The following is a 14,166-nucleotide window of genomic DNA, read 5'->3' on the forward strand; positions in this document are numbered from 1 at the left end:
TGATATTCTTTGGTGGAGGTTGATTGGCCTCCTCCAGTTATTCTCGGTTGTCCCTAAGGTGAGGACGTAATTCTCCCATCATTTGTTCCAGATACAGTTAAACAGGCATATGCTTCTGAATGGGCCCTTGCTTTGGCACCAGCTTTATATTGCAACCAAGCGGGTTGTGATAAAGATTTTCATGTTCATGTTATTCCTATATGTTCCACTCCACTCCACAGTCTCAGCTACAGTATCCTATTAAACGTGAGGCCAAACCAGCTGTTAAAGACGTTCTTCCTCAATTGGAGTACCAGGGAGTAATTGACCACTGTGTATCACATATGGATGATCCTCTTTTTCCGGGTTCTAAACCTGATCTGTCTTATTGTAATGTGTCAGATTATCAACATTTAAATAGTCATACTCGAACTTTCGCTGGCCTCGTATCTTCCTTCCAAACTATCCTTGGAGTCATTCCGGCTTTTATAAAGTCTATTTTATCCAGCATGTTCAGTGGGTTTCTGGTGCTGCTGTTCCTGTTGCTGATGTTCCGCAATGGCTATTCCTTCTGTGGTTACCTAGTACCTGGCATCACTCCAGCACTACTGTGAGCGTATGCTTCTGCTCTTTAGTATGGTTCTGCTGCAGGCATTGGATGTGGATTGGTGCTGACCCTTCCGCTGTATTTACTTCACCTGTGTGCAACCTATCGTTTCACTGCACATGGTGCCCCTTTCAATGGGCACTGGATATATACCTGGCTCTACAGAGGCACACTGCCCTGGATCTCAAACTGCTGATGAGTCCCTTAGTGGGACATGATCAGAAGTCTGGAACAAATGGCCGACAATATGCACATCGGCTGGAGCTGACGATCATGCCTGCACTTTGGAGCGTCTTAACTGGGTCACAGACCAGTCCCCCAACCTGGAGTCCTTTGCCTCAAATATCGCTGATTACATACTGGATTCCTTTGACATGCTTTAATTGGATATTTTTTTATTTTCAAATTGTCTTTTCCAGCCCTTTATTTGACTAACTGTAATGAAGGACCTGAGTTTGCTTATCTTGCTATTTCTTTTATCCCTTTACGTGCTACCTTCCTGGGGGAGGGTGTCATGTGTTCAGTGCCTGGTCCAGTGTAGTTTTCCCCATGGTAGTCTAACTGCATGACACAGGCGGCATTTACTTTGCACACGTCACTATATAAACAAGTTTGCCTTTGTGCCACACTGTACTTTCATACATAACCTGCAGTTAGGATGAACTCAGCAGAAAAGGTCAAACAACAATGTTACTTGTTATTGTTTTCTAGTCTGGCACTAGCACCTATACACAACACAGTAATGCAGCTGTTGTTTATGAGCATGTATGCCTTGTCATATAACTATGCATAGCAATGCAAAACACACTTGGAGAAAAGATCTTGGCTGTCTCCACGATGTAGAGTGTCCATCTGTGTATGCAAAGGTACGGAGTCCACTACCAGAGAACATTGCTGTAGAAAAAGTTTGCTTCTGTATAAGGACGGGGGCTAGGCTAATCTGTCTAATAATATGACAGGGCTTTTCATGATATACGGTTTACTGACTATGCTTATGGTATTTTTTCCAGGCAGTTGTTTTGTGATTGTGGTATGTATACTGCATTCTACCGCACAATAGTTTAAATAAACATTTCAAACTTCCTTCAGGTCTCTGTCATATCTGATTGTTGATGAGTACAAGTATGTGAGCAAAAGGGGGTGTCCGGTTAAATTGATCCCTGAGAGGGTCAGGAGTGTTGTGTTCTGTGGTGTTGATCTACTTGTCCCTCTTCATCTGAGTAGGAGGTCAAGTGAGACATTATAGCCCATTGGACTCAGGCTCATGGTACTGAGGTGGTATGGCAAATCAGTCCCTATCTACTGATGTTCTATTGTCCCAAATATAGTTCTGTTTCTGAACAGAATCCCTGCAACAGGATGGACCAATCACTAGTGGCTTTTCACATGAAGAGTAAAAAACTTAAACCCCCTAATTTGGAATCCACAAAGATAAGCTGTGGTAGAGCCTGACATAAATTAATAAGGCCAAAACGTGGGAAAGTATTTGACATAGTAACAGTTTTTGATATCATGAAGATAGCAGATGTTAACTATTATGCCTTACACAATACAAGGCACAACATAAAGAGGTACCTATTAATAATGGTAAAACCAGGCAAAGGCCTTCAACACCTTGATACACAAAACTGCTCAAAGCAACAAAACAAGCATGGAAAAAGTTAGAAAGAAAATGGTGTGGATTCAACTTAGAAAAAGACAAACAATAATTAAAGAGCACCTTAAAGGAATGTAAAAAAGACATAAGCAAGGCAAAAGCTAATCACACGACAATTATAGAAGCTGCAAATTGTTCAAAAAGATGTTTGACAGTATGCATTAACTATTGATTCCTAAGTGTATTAAGCAAGTGATTATACATTCTCAAGCACTTTGTAATGATCTATCTGGGTTTTTTGAGGAGAAGATCAAAAAGATAGCAGTGTGCTTGGAAAATGTTCACCCAGCGATAGACCACTGCTCTAAAGAAGGCCTATCACTTACGGGAAACAAGATTTTAAGGATTGATCAGTCAGGGCTGAATATTTCAAGTACAGCTGCTACTTCAGTCAGACACCTCAATAAGCTAGAATCTTTTGAACCAATGACAGAGGATAGCTTTTAAGCAATAGCAATGTCTACAGGATTCGGCTCCCCATTATATTCTATACCGCATAGAATATAGAATATAGAAAAATCTGGCGGAGGAGCTATTCTCCCTGCTTTTACAGATTTGTAATCAAATATTGGAATCAGGCCTTGTTCCCCGGGCTTGGAAAAAGAACAATAGTTACTCAATACTCTACTATCAAAAACCCACTGGGGACCCTATAGTGCTTAGTAATTACAGACAAATACCTTTATTACCCTTCCCTGTAAAATTTCTGAGAACGGTATGTCCACAAGAAACTGTCAACACATCTGAAAGATCAAAACTTCTAGAGGAGGAGCAGTTTGACTTTAGACAAGCACATAGTACTGAATCAGTACTGATAGTGGCAATGGATCCATTCCAGATGATTGTAGATTGTGGTCAGTCGGCAGTACTGATACTACTTGGTCTCTCTGCCACTTATGACACAGTTAATCAGAAGACACTACTGTCAAGATTGATTGATTGATTGATTGCTTTATTTCGATATGCATATATCATAAAAGCAGTACAAAAAGATAAAAACAGCATGTCGAAATAAGTAAGACTGTACAAATATTATGAAAATTAAAAACACGTTAGGTCAGCATAAATTAGATAAAAAAGAATTAAATTGATGTGGACAGTCTTCTAAGTCTAATCAACCAGGCCCATTTTAAAAACTTAGCAACAGCACAAACAATAGGAGGGGCTGTATTAGTTAAAAGAATCCGAAGGGCAACAGAGTGCTGACGAGTCCCCAGTTCTCTGCAGATGGGACCAAGCCAACGTGATCTGGGGCGACCATAGTCCGGGCATTCGAAAAGGAAATGTGGCACCGTCTCTGGCTTATCCTGGCAAAGAGCACAGAAGCGTGATGTGGGCAGGGCTTTATTCCACCTCGAGCAGAGGTCGGCCAAGGGCAAGGTTCCTAGCCGGAATTTGATATACAAGGACCTATCCATAGCAACTGATATAATATCCATGTATGGCTCGTACAAGACAGCGTCTTTGAACAGCAGGAAAGCTGCGGTGGTTTTGCAGTGCTGCTGACTTCTAGAGCGCTTCACACAAACCCACTCCCAGAAAAGTTTTTTTTAAATCTTCTTTGGAGGAGCGGAGTGACTATGCCAGCAAGAGTCCAAACCTAGTTCCCCTAAGAGATGTTTTATGTCCTTCAGCCATTTGATGCTACTCCAACCATCAGCGTGCATCACTTCTGCCAAGCCATTGGCATAGGATTGTAGCTCCGGGACCCTCCACAAGCGTGCCCAGAGCAGAAGGGGACGAAGCCGAGCCTGGTCCCTTATGGCTTTACAGCCAGTGTCCATGAGCACTGGGATGGTCGGGCTGCTCGATGGAATGGCAAGGAGATCCTTGATAAATTTGTTTTCGGCCTTGCTTAATGGGTCAACTTTGCCCAAGCCCCACAGTTCCGATCCATAGAGTGACGCTGGGACCGCACGAGCTTTGTAGATCTCAAGTATAGGAGCAACACAATGTTTTGTGGAGTTATTGTACTCCTTAAGAAGGGCGCCCCCCACCCTTTTGTGCGCCAAAGTCATTTTATCAATGTGGGCAGTCCAGCTCATCGCATCATTCAGTCGGATTCCCAGATAATCAAATTCTGCCACTCTTTCTAGGGGTATAGAGTTCAGAATTGGAGGGCGGCCAAGTTTGCGAGGTGGATGCATGACTAGGTACTTAGTCTTGTCTATGTTGATGACGAGGCCCTTGGTGGTACAGAAATCCTGGAAGCGGTTCAGCAGTGTCTGTAGACCTTGGGGGGTTTTAGAGATGAGGAGGGTGTCGTCGGCGAACAACAGAGTTGGAATTTTTACTCCTCCCAAAATGGGGGCGTCTGATGGTTCGCCCAGAAGATGATCTACCACCCCGTTAATATAGAGGGAGAACAAGGTAGGGGCCAAAACACAGCCCTGTCTTACTCCCCTCTCGACCCTGATCTTATCGGTCTTTTCCCCATTCAGCCCCCATCTAACCTGGGCATAGGTGTTGGTGTGCAGGTTAATAAGGAGGTTTAGTAAGTATGGGGGCATCCCTAAACCGTGAAGCACCCTCCAAAGTTCCTCCCTTGGTACCAGGTCAAAGGCAGTCTTAAGGTCAATAAAGGCCAAGTAAAGACTGCCTTTGCCCAGTACCACCACCTTCCAGTGTAATAACAAAAGCCTAAAGACCTGTTCAATAGTTCCTGTACCCGAACGGAACCCAGCCTGCATGTCGGACAGAATGTGGTTGTCGTCCACCCATTGAGTGATTCTCCCCAAGATGGTTTTCCCAGCCAATTTCTGGCTTGAGTCTATTAGGCTTATAGGCCTATAGTTCCCGGGTAAGTCCCGACTGCCCTTTTTGAAAATGGGGACCACCTCCGCACCTCTCCAGGAGTCAGGCACAGGGCCTCCCCCCATGATTGCGTTGAGGAGTGCAGAGATTAGTACCCCCCATTCTTCCGGGTAAGCACGGAGGATATCCCCCGGTAGGCCATCCGGACCAGCTGCTTTCAAAGGGACCAAGGTTTTGATCTGCTTTGTTACATCCAAGGGAGAAAACAGTTCCAGGTCACGAACTAGAGTAAAGGGTGGGAGTTTAAAGGAATCATTAAGTGGGCCTTCGACAGCAGAATAGAGATTTTGGAAGTGGGAGAACCAAGTCTGGGCATTGATGGTACACGTCCTCCGGGAGTCGTCAGGACGATTCCTTTTGCCCACCATGTCCCAAAAACCTTTGGCATCTTTCCCACGACTGGCAGCCAGGAGGTCCTGCCAGAAATTAACCTCCCACTCCATCCTTGCATTTTTCTGGCAGAGTGCATAGTATCTCCTGGCCTCCCTAGTCCTAGACGGTAATTTGGACTTGACTGCCTCGATGAGAAGTGACTTCGCCTCCCTACACTTCTGATTGTACCAGCCCTGACCCGATCGTAACCTTGGTTTCCTTCCACTCGGGTGAGCTGGAACTAAAAAGAGGTCGCCAATGGCCTGAATTATGACACAGAACCCGGGTGCCACCTCCATCAGCCCTTCCTCTTGGCAATCAAGATTGGCTAGGGCTGAAACCAGAAGCTGCCTAATCACAGAAGTTTTCTCCTCCGAAAGAGCTAGCTTCGCCCACTTTAACCTTCGACCACAGTTTGTAACCACTGACGGGTCCGGGGCGGAGTTGCAAGGAGATCTACTCACGGTGCTATTGAAACACCTGTGGGACAGGGTGAGGGACAGGAAATTGTGGTCACTCTCTACAGAAGGTACAATTACCATGTCCTCCACCAGGCTCCACAGGTGTATGTCAAGGAGAAAATAATCAATCCGTGACATGTGCCCTGGCCTGTTGTAGGTGTGCGCCCCTACTTTGTCGGACCTAGTCCTGCCGTTGGCAGCTCTAAGACCAAACTCCATAACTAGTGAGTTGATCTGGAGGGCCACTTCTGTCCACTTTTTAATAGGACTAAGCTCGAGGGGCGGAATCCCCCACCCATTATCAAGTTCCTCTTGGTCTGCTAGGATATCCAGGTCCAGGGGCTCGAAAGTGCAGTTCAGGTCACCTGCCAGCAAGGTACAGGACCTGTGGGGAGATGAGCGGAGTTGGGCTTCCAGACAAGCTATTACTGGGGATTCTCTTCCCCCCTTAGTGCCACGGGCGTAGATGTTAAAAATGTTTAGAATAACTCTGCCCTGGGAATTTCTCAGTAAAATATTTAGGAGATCAGGGCAATTAGTGTCCCTCTCCTCCACCCTACAGTTGAGTTCAGTGGCTACCCAGATTAACAGGCCACCGGAAGGGCGGCCCCTGCCAGTTGCACTTTCTACTGCCGGCGAAAAGTGGGTGGAATAGCCCGCCTTATGTAGGGGCACCCGACTCCAGGTTTCCTGGAACAGGCATATGGAGTATTGCTCCACACGCTCGTTCCAGTCCGGCAGCGCCAGCTTCCTCTCGAGTCCCGCCACATTCCAGCTGAAAACCCTAATCTGGGGGTCCGTTACAGCCGCAATGCTACAATCCTCGACAGGAGATGATAAGACCACAGGACCCACACCAGGGGGACTAGCCAGAAGATTATAGGATGCCCCAGTCTCCCCCTTCTCCTCTACAAGCTCGGCCGTAGTCTGAATTTGCGATGAGGAGGAGGAGCCATTGGATTTGAGGTAAGGTGTTGACTCAGCAACAAGGCTTGGAGCCACAGTGACCTCCCCGGGAACATAACTGAGTCAACAGCTCCAGGGTCCCCAGTTTGGTATCACTGGAGCTAGGCATAGCTGCTGGGGAAAAACTCCCGGGGTCGAAAGGCCGTGGACAGTGTTCTCCACAGAGAATTGGCCCCCAGGACTGCTGATATAGGTGGGTTGTCCAAGGTGAAAGGTGGGAGTGGTCATAATAGACCGTGGGTAGAAGAATGTCAAGTCGACTATGTCGATACCCGTTCCAACCGTGGGTTGACCTTGAGAGCATATTAGCTGGGCGACCCTAGCATCTTGGAAGTTTACCACCACACAATCCCCTTCAAGCGATTTTTTCCCGTTTCCAATCCATCCCACCCTGCGTACACCAAGAATAATACCATCCACTCCCGCAGGCAAGGGCCTGTTGGCTTTCAGCCAGTGGATGACCTTATTCTTGAGTGCCTGATGGTTTTCCCGCTGGGTACTCCCAATAGGGGGGACTTTGGTAAGGATAACAACGTACGGGTGACACTCAGGGGGGAGGTTAACTGGGGGGCACTTTCGTCTACTATTCTGAGGAGGACCTAAAGGGGAACGGTTTATAGGTGGGACGGGGATAGATGCAACCTTAGGAGTTGATGCTACACCGCCAGTTGTAGCAGATAAAACGGCCCCAGGTTGCGAAGTAGGGCCCGTCCCTCCCTTCTGATGTTGCCTTGGGCCCTGGGTAGACACCAGGGTTGTTACTACTGGGGGAGGGGTAGCATGCACTTGAGCAGCATGAGTGGAAGCATTCGGCTTTAACTGCCTAGGACCAACCTTAGGAGCAGCCAAGATAGAATTCCCAGAGGCTGGTTGCTTGGGCGGCTGCGTCAGCTGATCTCCCGAGGGGGGTCTCACTGGAACCTCTATCCTATTGGTCTTATCTAACCTATCTGTCCTATCCTCACTGAGCTTTGGCTGGAGCTTGAGCAGGGTTTTCAGGGCAAAAAAATTGTCCCTGGTAACCTGCTCAAAGCAGTCAAGCCTGTCCCCCAACCTCTTGACCTGGTCTAAAAGTGGCAACACAAGAGACTTGACCAGCTTCTCGATCGACTCCAAGGAGGGACCCACATTGGCCTGGTCAGGCGTTGGTGGGGCCAGCAGGGAAGGTAGTACTGTATCAATAGCAGTTGGAGCACAGATCGATGTCCCTGAAGATACAGGTCCTGCGGCACCCAGGGGGGAAGAACCCCTCTGGGGCGGGTACCTGGGATGGTTAGTACTCTTGGATGGACAGCCCTTTCGAGTATAAATTGCCCTCTTCCCCTTCCTTTTGTTAGGCTCCTGGTTAGGTCGAATTTTAGGCGGAGGTTGTGGGACAAGAGCAGAAACCTCGGGGCAGTGTTGGGACTGAATGCCAGGGGGGCCTACTAAGGAAAACTCAGTACATGGATCTATAAGCACGGCACAGGAGCTAGTACCGTGGTTACCGGTCAGTGAGCTTTCTACCCCTTCTATACCACCCTTTAATGGTGCAATATAAGAATCCCCAGGTAGATCCCCAGGCAAGGGTGCAGGGGAAATAGAATTTTGTGGGGACAACACTATTGCTGGAGAAGGGCTTTTAGAAGGAGGAAAGTCAAAAGAAAGACGCCGTTCAGATATGGCAAGTTCGTTGTCGATGACAGCCGCCACCCTAGTCAGGAATTTATCCATAGAGCCGAACATGGTGCCCCCGGGGGCACTTTCCCCGCCACCCCTCAAGGCCTTACCGGAGCGAGTTGACATGCTGAGTTCCGGCCCCACAGTGAAGCGCCACAAGTTGAAACCGGTACGGTGGATGAAAGTGGGGTGGCCCTGCCCTGCCTCCTCCTGCCCCGGACGGCCACAGACGGCCCGCCCTCTGCCCGGGCTCCGCCCGACGCCGTCCGCGTGCGTCCGCGACGTGGAGGGAGCTCCGCGATTTTGAGCACCTCCTGGTGCGCGGGACAGGAAGTGGTGGTGGTGTCCGGCCGCTAGGGATGCTGGGAACCGTAGTTCCTCCCGCGGCAGCCGAGGTGGTAGATGGCGCCGGGGATCACTAACGGCGTCAGGAGCCCAGCCCCAGCAGCAGCAAGCAGCAAGCAACAGCAGTGCCCAAGGGTGAGTGCAAACAACTTCTGCAAAGGTCCCCGCTCCACCGAGGGAGCTCCGCGATTTTGAGCACCTCCTGGTGCGCGGGACAGGAAGTGGTGGTGGTGTCCGGCCGCTAGGGATGCTGGGAACCGTAGTTCCTCCCGCGGCAGCCGAGGTGGTAGATGGCGCCGGGGATCACTAACGGCGTCAGGAGCCCAGCCCCAGCAGCAGCAAGCAGCAAGCAACAGCAGTGCCCAAGGGTGAGTGCAAACAACTTCTGCAAAGGTCCCCGCTCCACCGAGGGAGCTCCGCGATTTTGAGCACCTCCTGGTGCGCGGGACAGGAAGTGGTGGTGGTGTCCGGCCGCTAGGGATGCTGGGAACCGTAGTTCCTCCCGCGGCAGCCGAGGTGGTAGATGGCGCCGGGGATCACTAACGGCGTCAGGAGCCCAGCCCCAGCAGCAGCAAGCAGCAAGCAACAGCAGTGCCCAAGGGTGAGTGCAAACAACTTCTGCAAAGGTCCCCGCTCCACCGAGGGAGCTCCGCGATTTTGAGCACCTCCTGGTGCGCGGGACAGGAAGTGGTGGTGGTGTCCGGCCGCTAGGGATGCTGGGAACCGTAGTTCCTCCCGCGGCAGCCGAGGTGGTAGATGGCGCCGGGGATCACTAACGGCGTCAGGAGCCCAGCCCCAGCAGCAGCAAGCAGCAAGCAACAGCAGTGCCCAAGGGTGAGTGCAAACAACTTCTGCAAAGGTCCCCGCTCCACCGAGGGAGCTCCGCGATTTTGAGCACCTCCTGGTGCGCGGGACAGGAAGTGGTGGTGGTGTCCGGCCGCTAGGGATGCTGGGAACCGTAGTTCCTCCCGCGGCAGCCGAGGTGGTAGATGGCGCCGGGGATCACTAACGGCGTCAGGAGCCCAGCCCCAGCAGCAGCAAGCAGCAAGCAACAGCAGTGCCCAAGGGTGAGTGCAAACAACTTCTGCAAAGGTTAGTAAAGAGTGAAGTTGACAGTACTGCATTGAATTGGATAAGTTGATGTCTTACAGATGGATGTCAAGTGGTTTCTCTACCCCCATACTGATTGGATTTTTAAACAATAGAGTATGGCATTCCCCAATGGGGTGGCGGAGTGAGCTAAAGAATGGGCATGGATTAAACCCAGATCAGTTGACTGGGGGTGAGTGCTTGCAATGTTCAACACTCCGTCTATCATCCCCTTTGGTTGTGCTTTGTGCGCCCTAAGTTGGCAGGGTATGCCCAGACGTGGGTCTCTTGCTCACTTTGCCACTGGATTCAAGCTAGCCTGGCTGATGACAGCTGATTAGCCAGAAACCGGTCCCAGTATGCTTGTTTCCGGTCCAGGGAAGACATGGCTTGGAGGTTCGGGCTGGACTGTTTCCATGAGGCACAGGGTCAGACTGATTTGCATATGGCCATGTCTGAACTCGGATGCACAAGTGAGCTAAAGAATGATGATGGATTAAACCCAGATCAGTTGACTGGGGGTGCTTGCAATGTTCAACACTACGTCCATCATCCCCATTTGGTTTTGCTTTGTACTCCAATGGTCAGCGCTTAGTCTGATTCTCTTTAATATCTATATCCAGCCACTGATAACACTCATTAAATCCTAAAACATCAAGCTTGTCAACTATGCAGATGACACACAATTGATATTGTCTTTAGAAAGCAGAAAGCCAGATGCACTGGACCCTTTTCACAATGGTCTGATAGACCTTTTCAACTGGCTAGGCAACAATTCCATGAAATTCCATAGGGAAAAAAAACGAGATTTTCTTTTGTTCAGCTTTTAAAATCCCCATGAAAATTCTAACTGATTTTTGGCAACTGACAAAAGATGATGATCTAAAAGCCTCACAGAAGGTCCAAAGTCTGAGGGTTATCTTTGATATTAAGTTATGTATGGAGAACCATATCAATAAAATAGAAGGTACATGCTTTGCACTTCTTGGGAACCTAAGGAAACTCCTTTTGATCCTACCTGCTCAGGCTAGAGCACTGATAGAGCACAGTACTATTATAAGTAGGCTCTATTATTGCAATGTTCTCCTGCTAGGAGTACCAGACTATTAAGTAAAGATAATGTACAGAGTACATGCAGCAGTCACAACACTATCATTAAACAGGTCAAGAGTGTCATACTCTTCCACCCCTTTGAAGGGACTTCATTGGCTTCCACTAAAACAACAAATAGCTTTTAAATCGTTTTGCATAGTCTTTAAAGCATTTCGGGGTAAATGCCTTAAAGCATGTCCCTGGGAGGAACCCACGTTCAGTGATCACAAATCTTCTGTGCATTCCAAAATTCCGAAAAATAAGACATTGAGGTCGAGTTTTGCTGTCATGGCAGCTCAGCTTTGGAATCACCTGCTTCATTGACGAACACTACTGACTTATTTCATTTCAGGAAAGCATTAAAAACCTGACTATTCCCATGTAATCAGTAGTAATTGTTCAAGGCACTTCAACAGCAGCGCCAATCGGTAAGCGCCAAAATACCTGTTAGGTGACAGTGCGCTCTATAAATACTATACATAATAATTAACAATAATAATAATAATACACTATTTGGATGCTAGTGAAAAGCATTGCATATTATCACTTATAACATAAACATTTTCTAAGGAAGGAAACAGACGCATTAGGTCAATGTGAACAAACATGTAAAGACCCACAGTGCTCACCTGACCAGCGGTGTCCAATATTTCCATGGAAACAACTTCATCATCAATGGTTGCTTGATGGCGATAAGTGGACTCTGAAAATAATGGCATTCAATTAGTCAGCATGTGGTTTGTTTACTTACTAAAAGAAAGCAAACGCGGACTACTACATTACTATGCAAAATTATATTTTCCGGTTTGAATTTCTTACAATTTATTAAAAATAAACTTGCTTCCAATGTACACTGGTAAGTTTGTGATTATCAAAGCATGCATCTATGGCTAGTGACTAGTCCATAAACAAACAAGCCGCATACATCTTTAACAACGATATTTCATGTGATGCATAATTACTTGTCAACTTACACCCAAATGCACAGCCACTGATATATGAAACTGTTGTGAAAAGATTTATTTACGGTAACATTAAGCGCAATTAAGACAACTAGCTTGGGCCACACACATAGTTGCAGAATTGCTCCACTTCTGCCTGTCCCTTTCAATTTGCTATTACAAAATATCCTATTGTTTAATACACAGTGACTTAGGGCCACATGCATCAAGCTTTTTTGCATGCGCACTCGGTGTGAATCGCATAATTCGGCCGTTTGCGAATGCAAAAACCTTTTTTGGGATGCATCATTTTTTTTCTTCATTTTTCGCAATTTAAGAAATCGCAATTTTTTGTGATTTCTTAAATTGCGATAGCATTTAAGAAATCGCAAATTTTGCGATTTCTTAAATGCTATGCAAGATTTTTTTTAAATTGCGAATTCGCAATTAGGAAGGGGAACATTACCATGAAGTAAACCTTCATGGTAATTTGCGAAAAGTTTCAAAAATGCACAAAAGTGCATTTTTGAAACTTATATTTTACACACACACATGCCCTTGGGACATGTGTGTGAGTAAAATGTACTTACGTGACATTTCAGGGGTGCAGTGGGGGGTTCTTTGGACCCCCCCTGCACCCTTGAAATTGCATTCTCATTTTGCGATTCCTTAATTGCGAATTCGCAAAATGAGAATGCCTTCCCATTGATTCCTATGGGCCTCTAGGCCCTTAGGAATCAATGTAAAGCGATTCCTTAATTGCGATTCGCAATTAAGGAATCGCAAATAAGGAAAATTAAGAAATCGCAAAGACGTTTGCGATTTCTTGATGCATAGGAATTTGCGATTCCTAAATTGCGTTTCCTTAATTTTCGCAATTTAGGAATCCCAAATTCCTACAATGATGCATGTGGCTGTAGGAATCGTTTAAGCATAGGTGCATTCCCCGGGTGCATGTGTTGTTCTCCATGGGAATGAGAGAAGAGTTTTTGTCCCGTGCTTAGAGAACATGGTTACTGCAAAATTCTTCGTAAGGGAGGGCCAGGAGACCCCACTGAGAAGGGAGTCTACAGTTCGATCAGAAGAATGGTCAACACGCCACTCCCAGGGCAGCAGACAGTGCTGTCCCATTGACCGAAGCTCTCACTCAATGCCAAGCCATTGATTCACAGATGCAAAGCCATTTAGTGCATGCAAGATCGCACAGCTTAAATGTATACTAACAAACCCATGCATCCATTGATGGATGGTGGGTGTATGTGTCCTTGAATGCACACACGATGAGATAACCTCTGTCCTTCCTCAACAGCTTGAAGGCCTTTTAGCACAATTGTACAGCATACCAAATACAACCAACATCATTGGCTGGCATGGCATTCCACTATGCAGCCCCTTGTACTCACTGTACAGCCACTGGTGTAACTAAACGTGAGGGGTCCCCCCCTGCAAGATACAGGGAGGGCCCCCTCCGGACTAAATCGGGAGGTCTCCTGCCAGAGTACTGTTCTGAGGGGGTCCCTTGAGCTTGCCCCCCCCCCGCATTGCGGGTGCTGTGCGGGCCTGTGTTACGCCACTGTGTACACCTTTGAAGTTGTCCGAGGCATGCTAGTGGCAATATGTTGGTTCATTTTCATGTGTTGCAGGCAGGGTGGGTTTGACTTTGCACTTTAGTCAAGGCATCAGTCCATCTCCTTCAGAGATTGATTTGTTTGGCCTGGGACCTTTCAGTCAATGGTTTCAGATCCAGTCACATCTTGGATTAGTTAACACAAGCATTATAGTCTCACCATCACTGCATTGGAAGGCACGAGGGACTATTCAAATCTCAAAGGTACACTAGATCGTCACAGTTTTTTGTCAGATACAGTTCTTTATTTTAGACATACTGTGCATCACCTCCCTTCCTACTTCTTGCATACCACCCGCTCCTATCTTCTTAATCGTTACCAGTGCCTACTTCACAGAATCTTTTGCTTCTGGGGCCAGGATCCCCACTTTACAGGACTATTCTAACATTTCGGCCAGATACGCGGTCTGTGTGGTTCTGGCAACAGACCTTTCATGTAGCCATGTGCAGTTGTTCCACACCTACATTACCTCCTAAGAAATTGGCCTTGTGCTAGGCAGCCGGTTTGTGCTAAGTGACGTGGGCCCAGATGTAGGTAAAACTTATTTACCGATTCT

General features: G+C 47.5%; 1 protein-coding gene across 1 annotated transcript in view; it reads right to left on the reverse strand.

Moving 5' to 3' along the window:
* RERG (RAS like estrogen regulated growth inhibitor) overlaps window positions 1-14,166 on the reverse strand; it is a 659,363-nt gene that overhangs the window by 15,346 nt on the left and 629,851 nt on the right. The window contains exon 4 of the mRNA XM_078674012.1: window positions 11,671-11,744. Coding sequence (XP_078530138.1) covers window positions 11,671-11,744 — 74 coding nt within the window. The remainder of the gene's footprint in view (window positions 1-11,670; window positions 11,745-14,166) is intronic.

The sequence above is a fragment of the Lissotriton helveticus genome, chromosome 1_1, assembly GCF_964261635.1.
Source record: "Lissotriton helveticus chromosome 1_1, aLisHel1.1, whole genome shotgun sequence".
In the NCBI taxonomy this organism is placed as follows: Eukaryota; Metazoa; Chordata; class Amphibia; order Caudata; family Salamandridae; genus Lissotriton; species Lissotriton helveticus.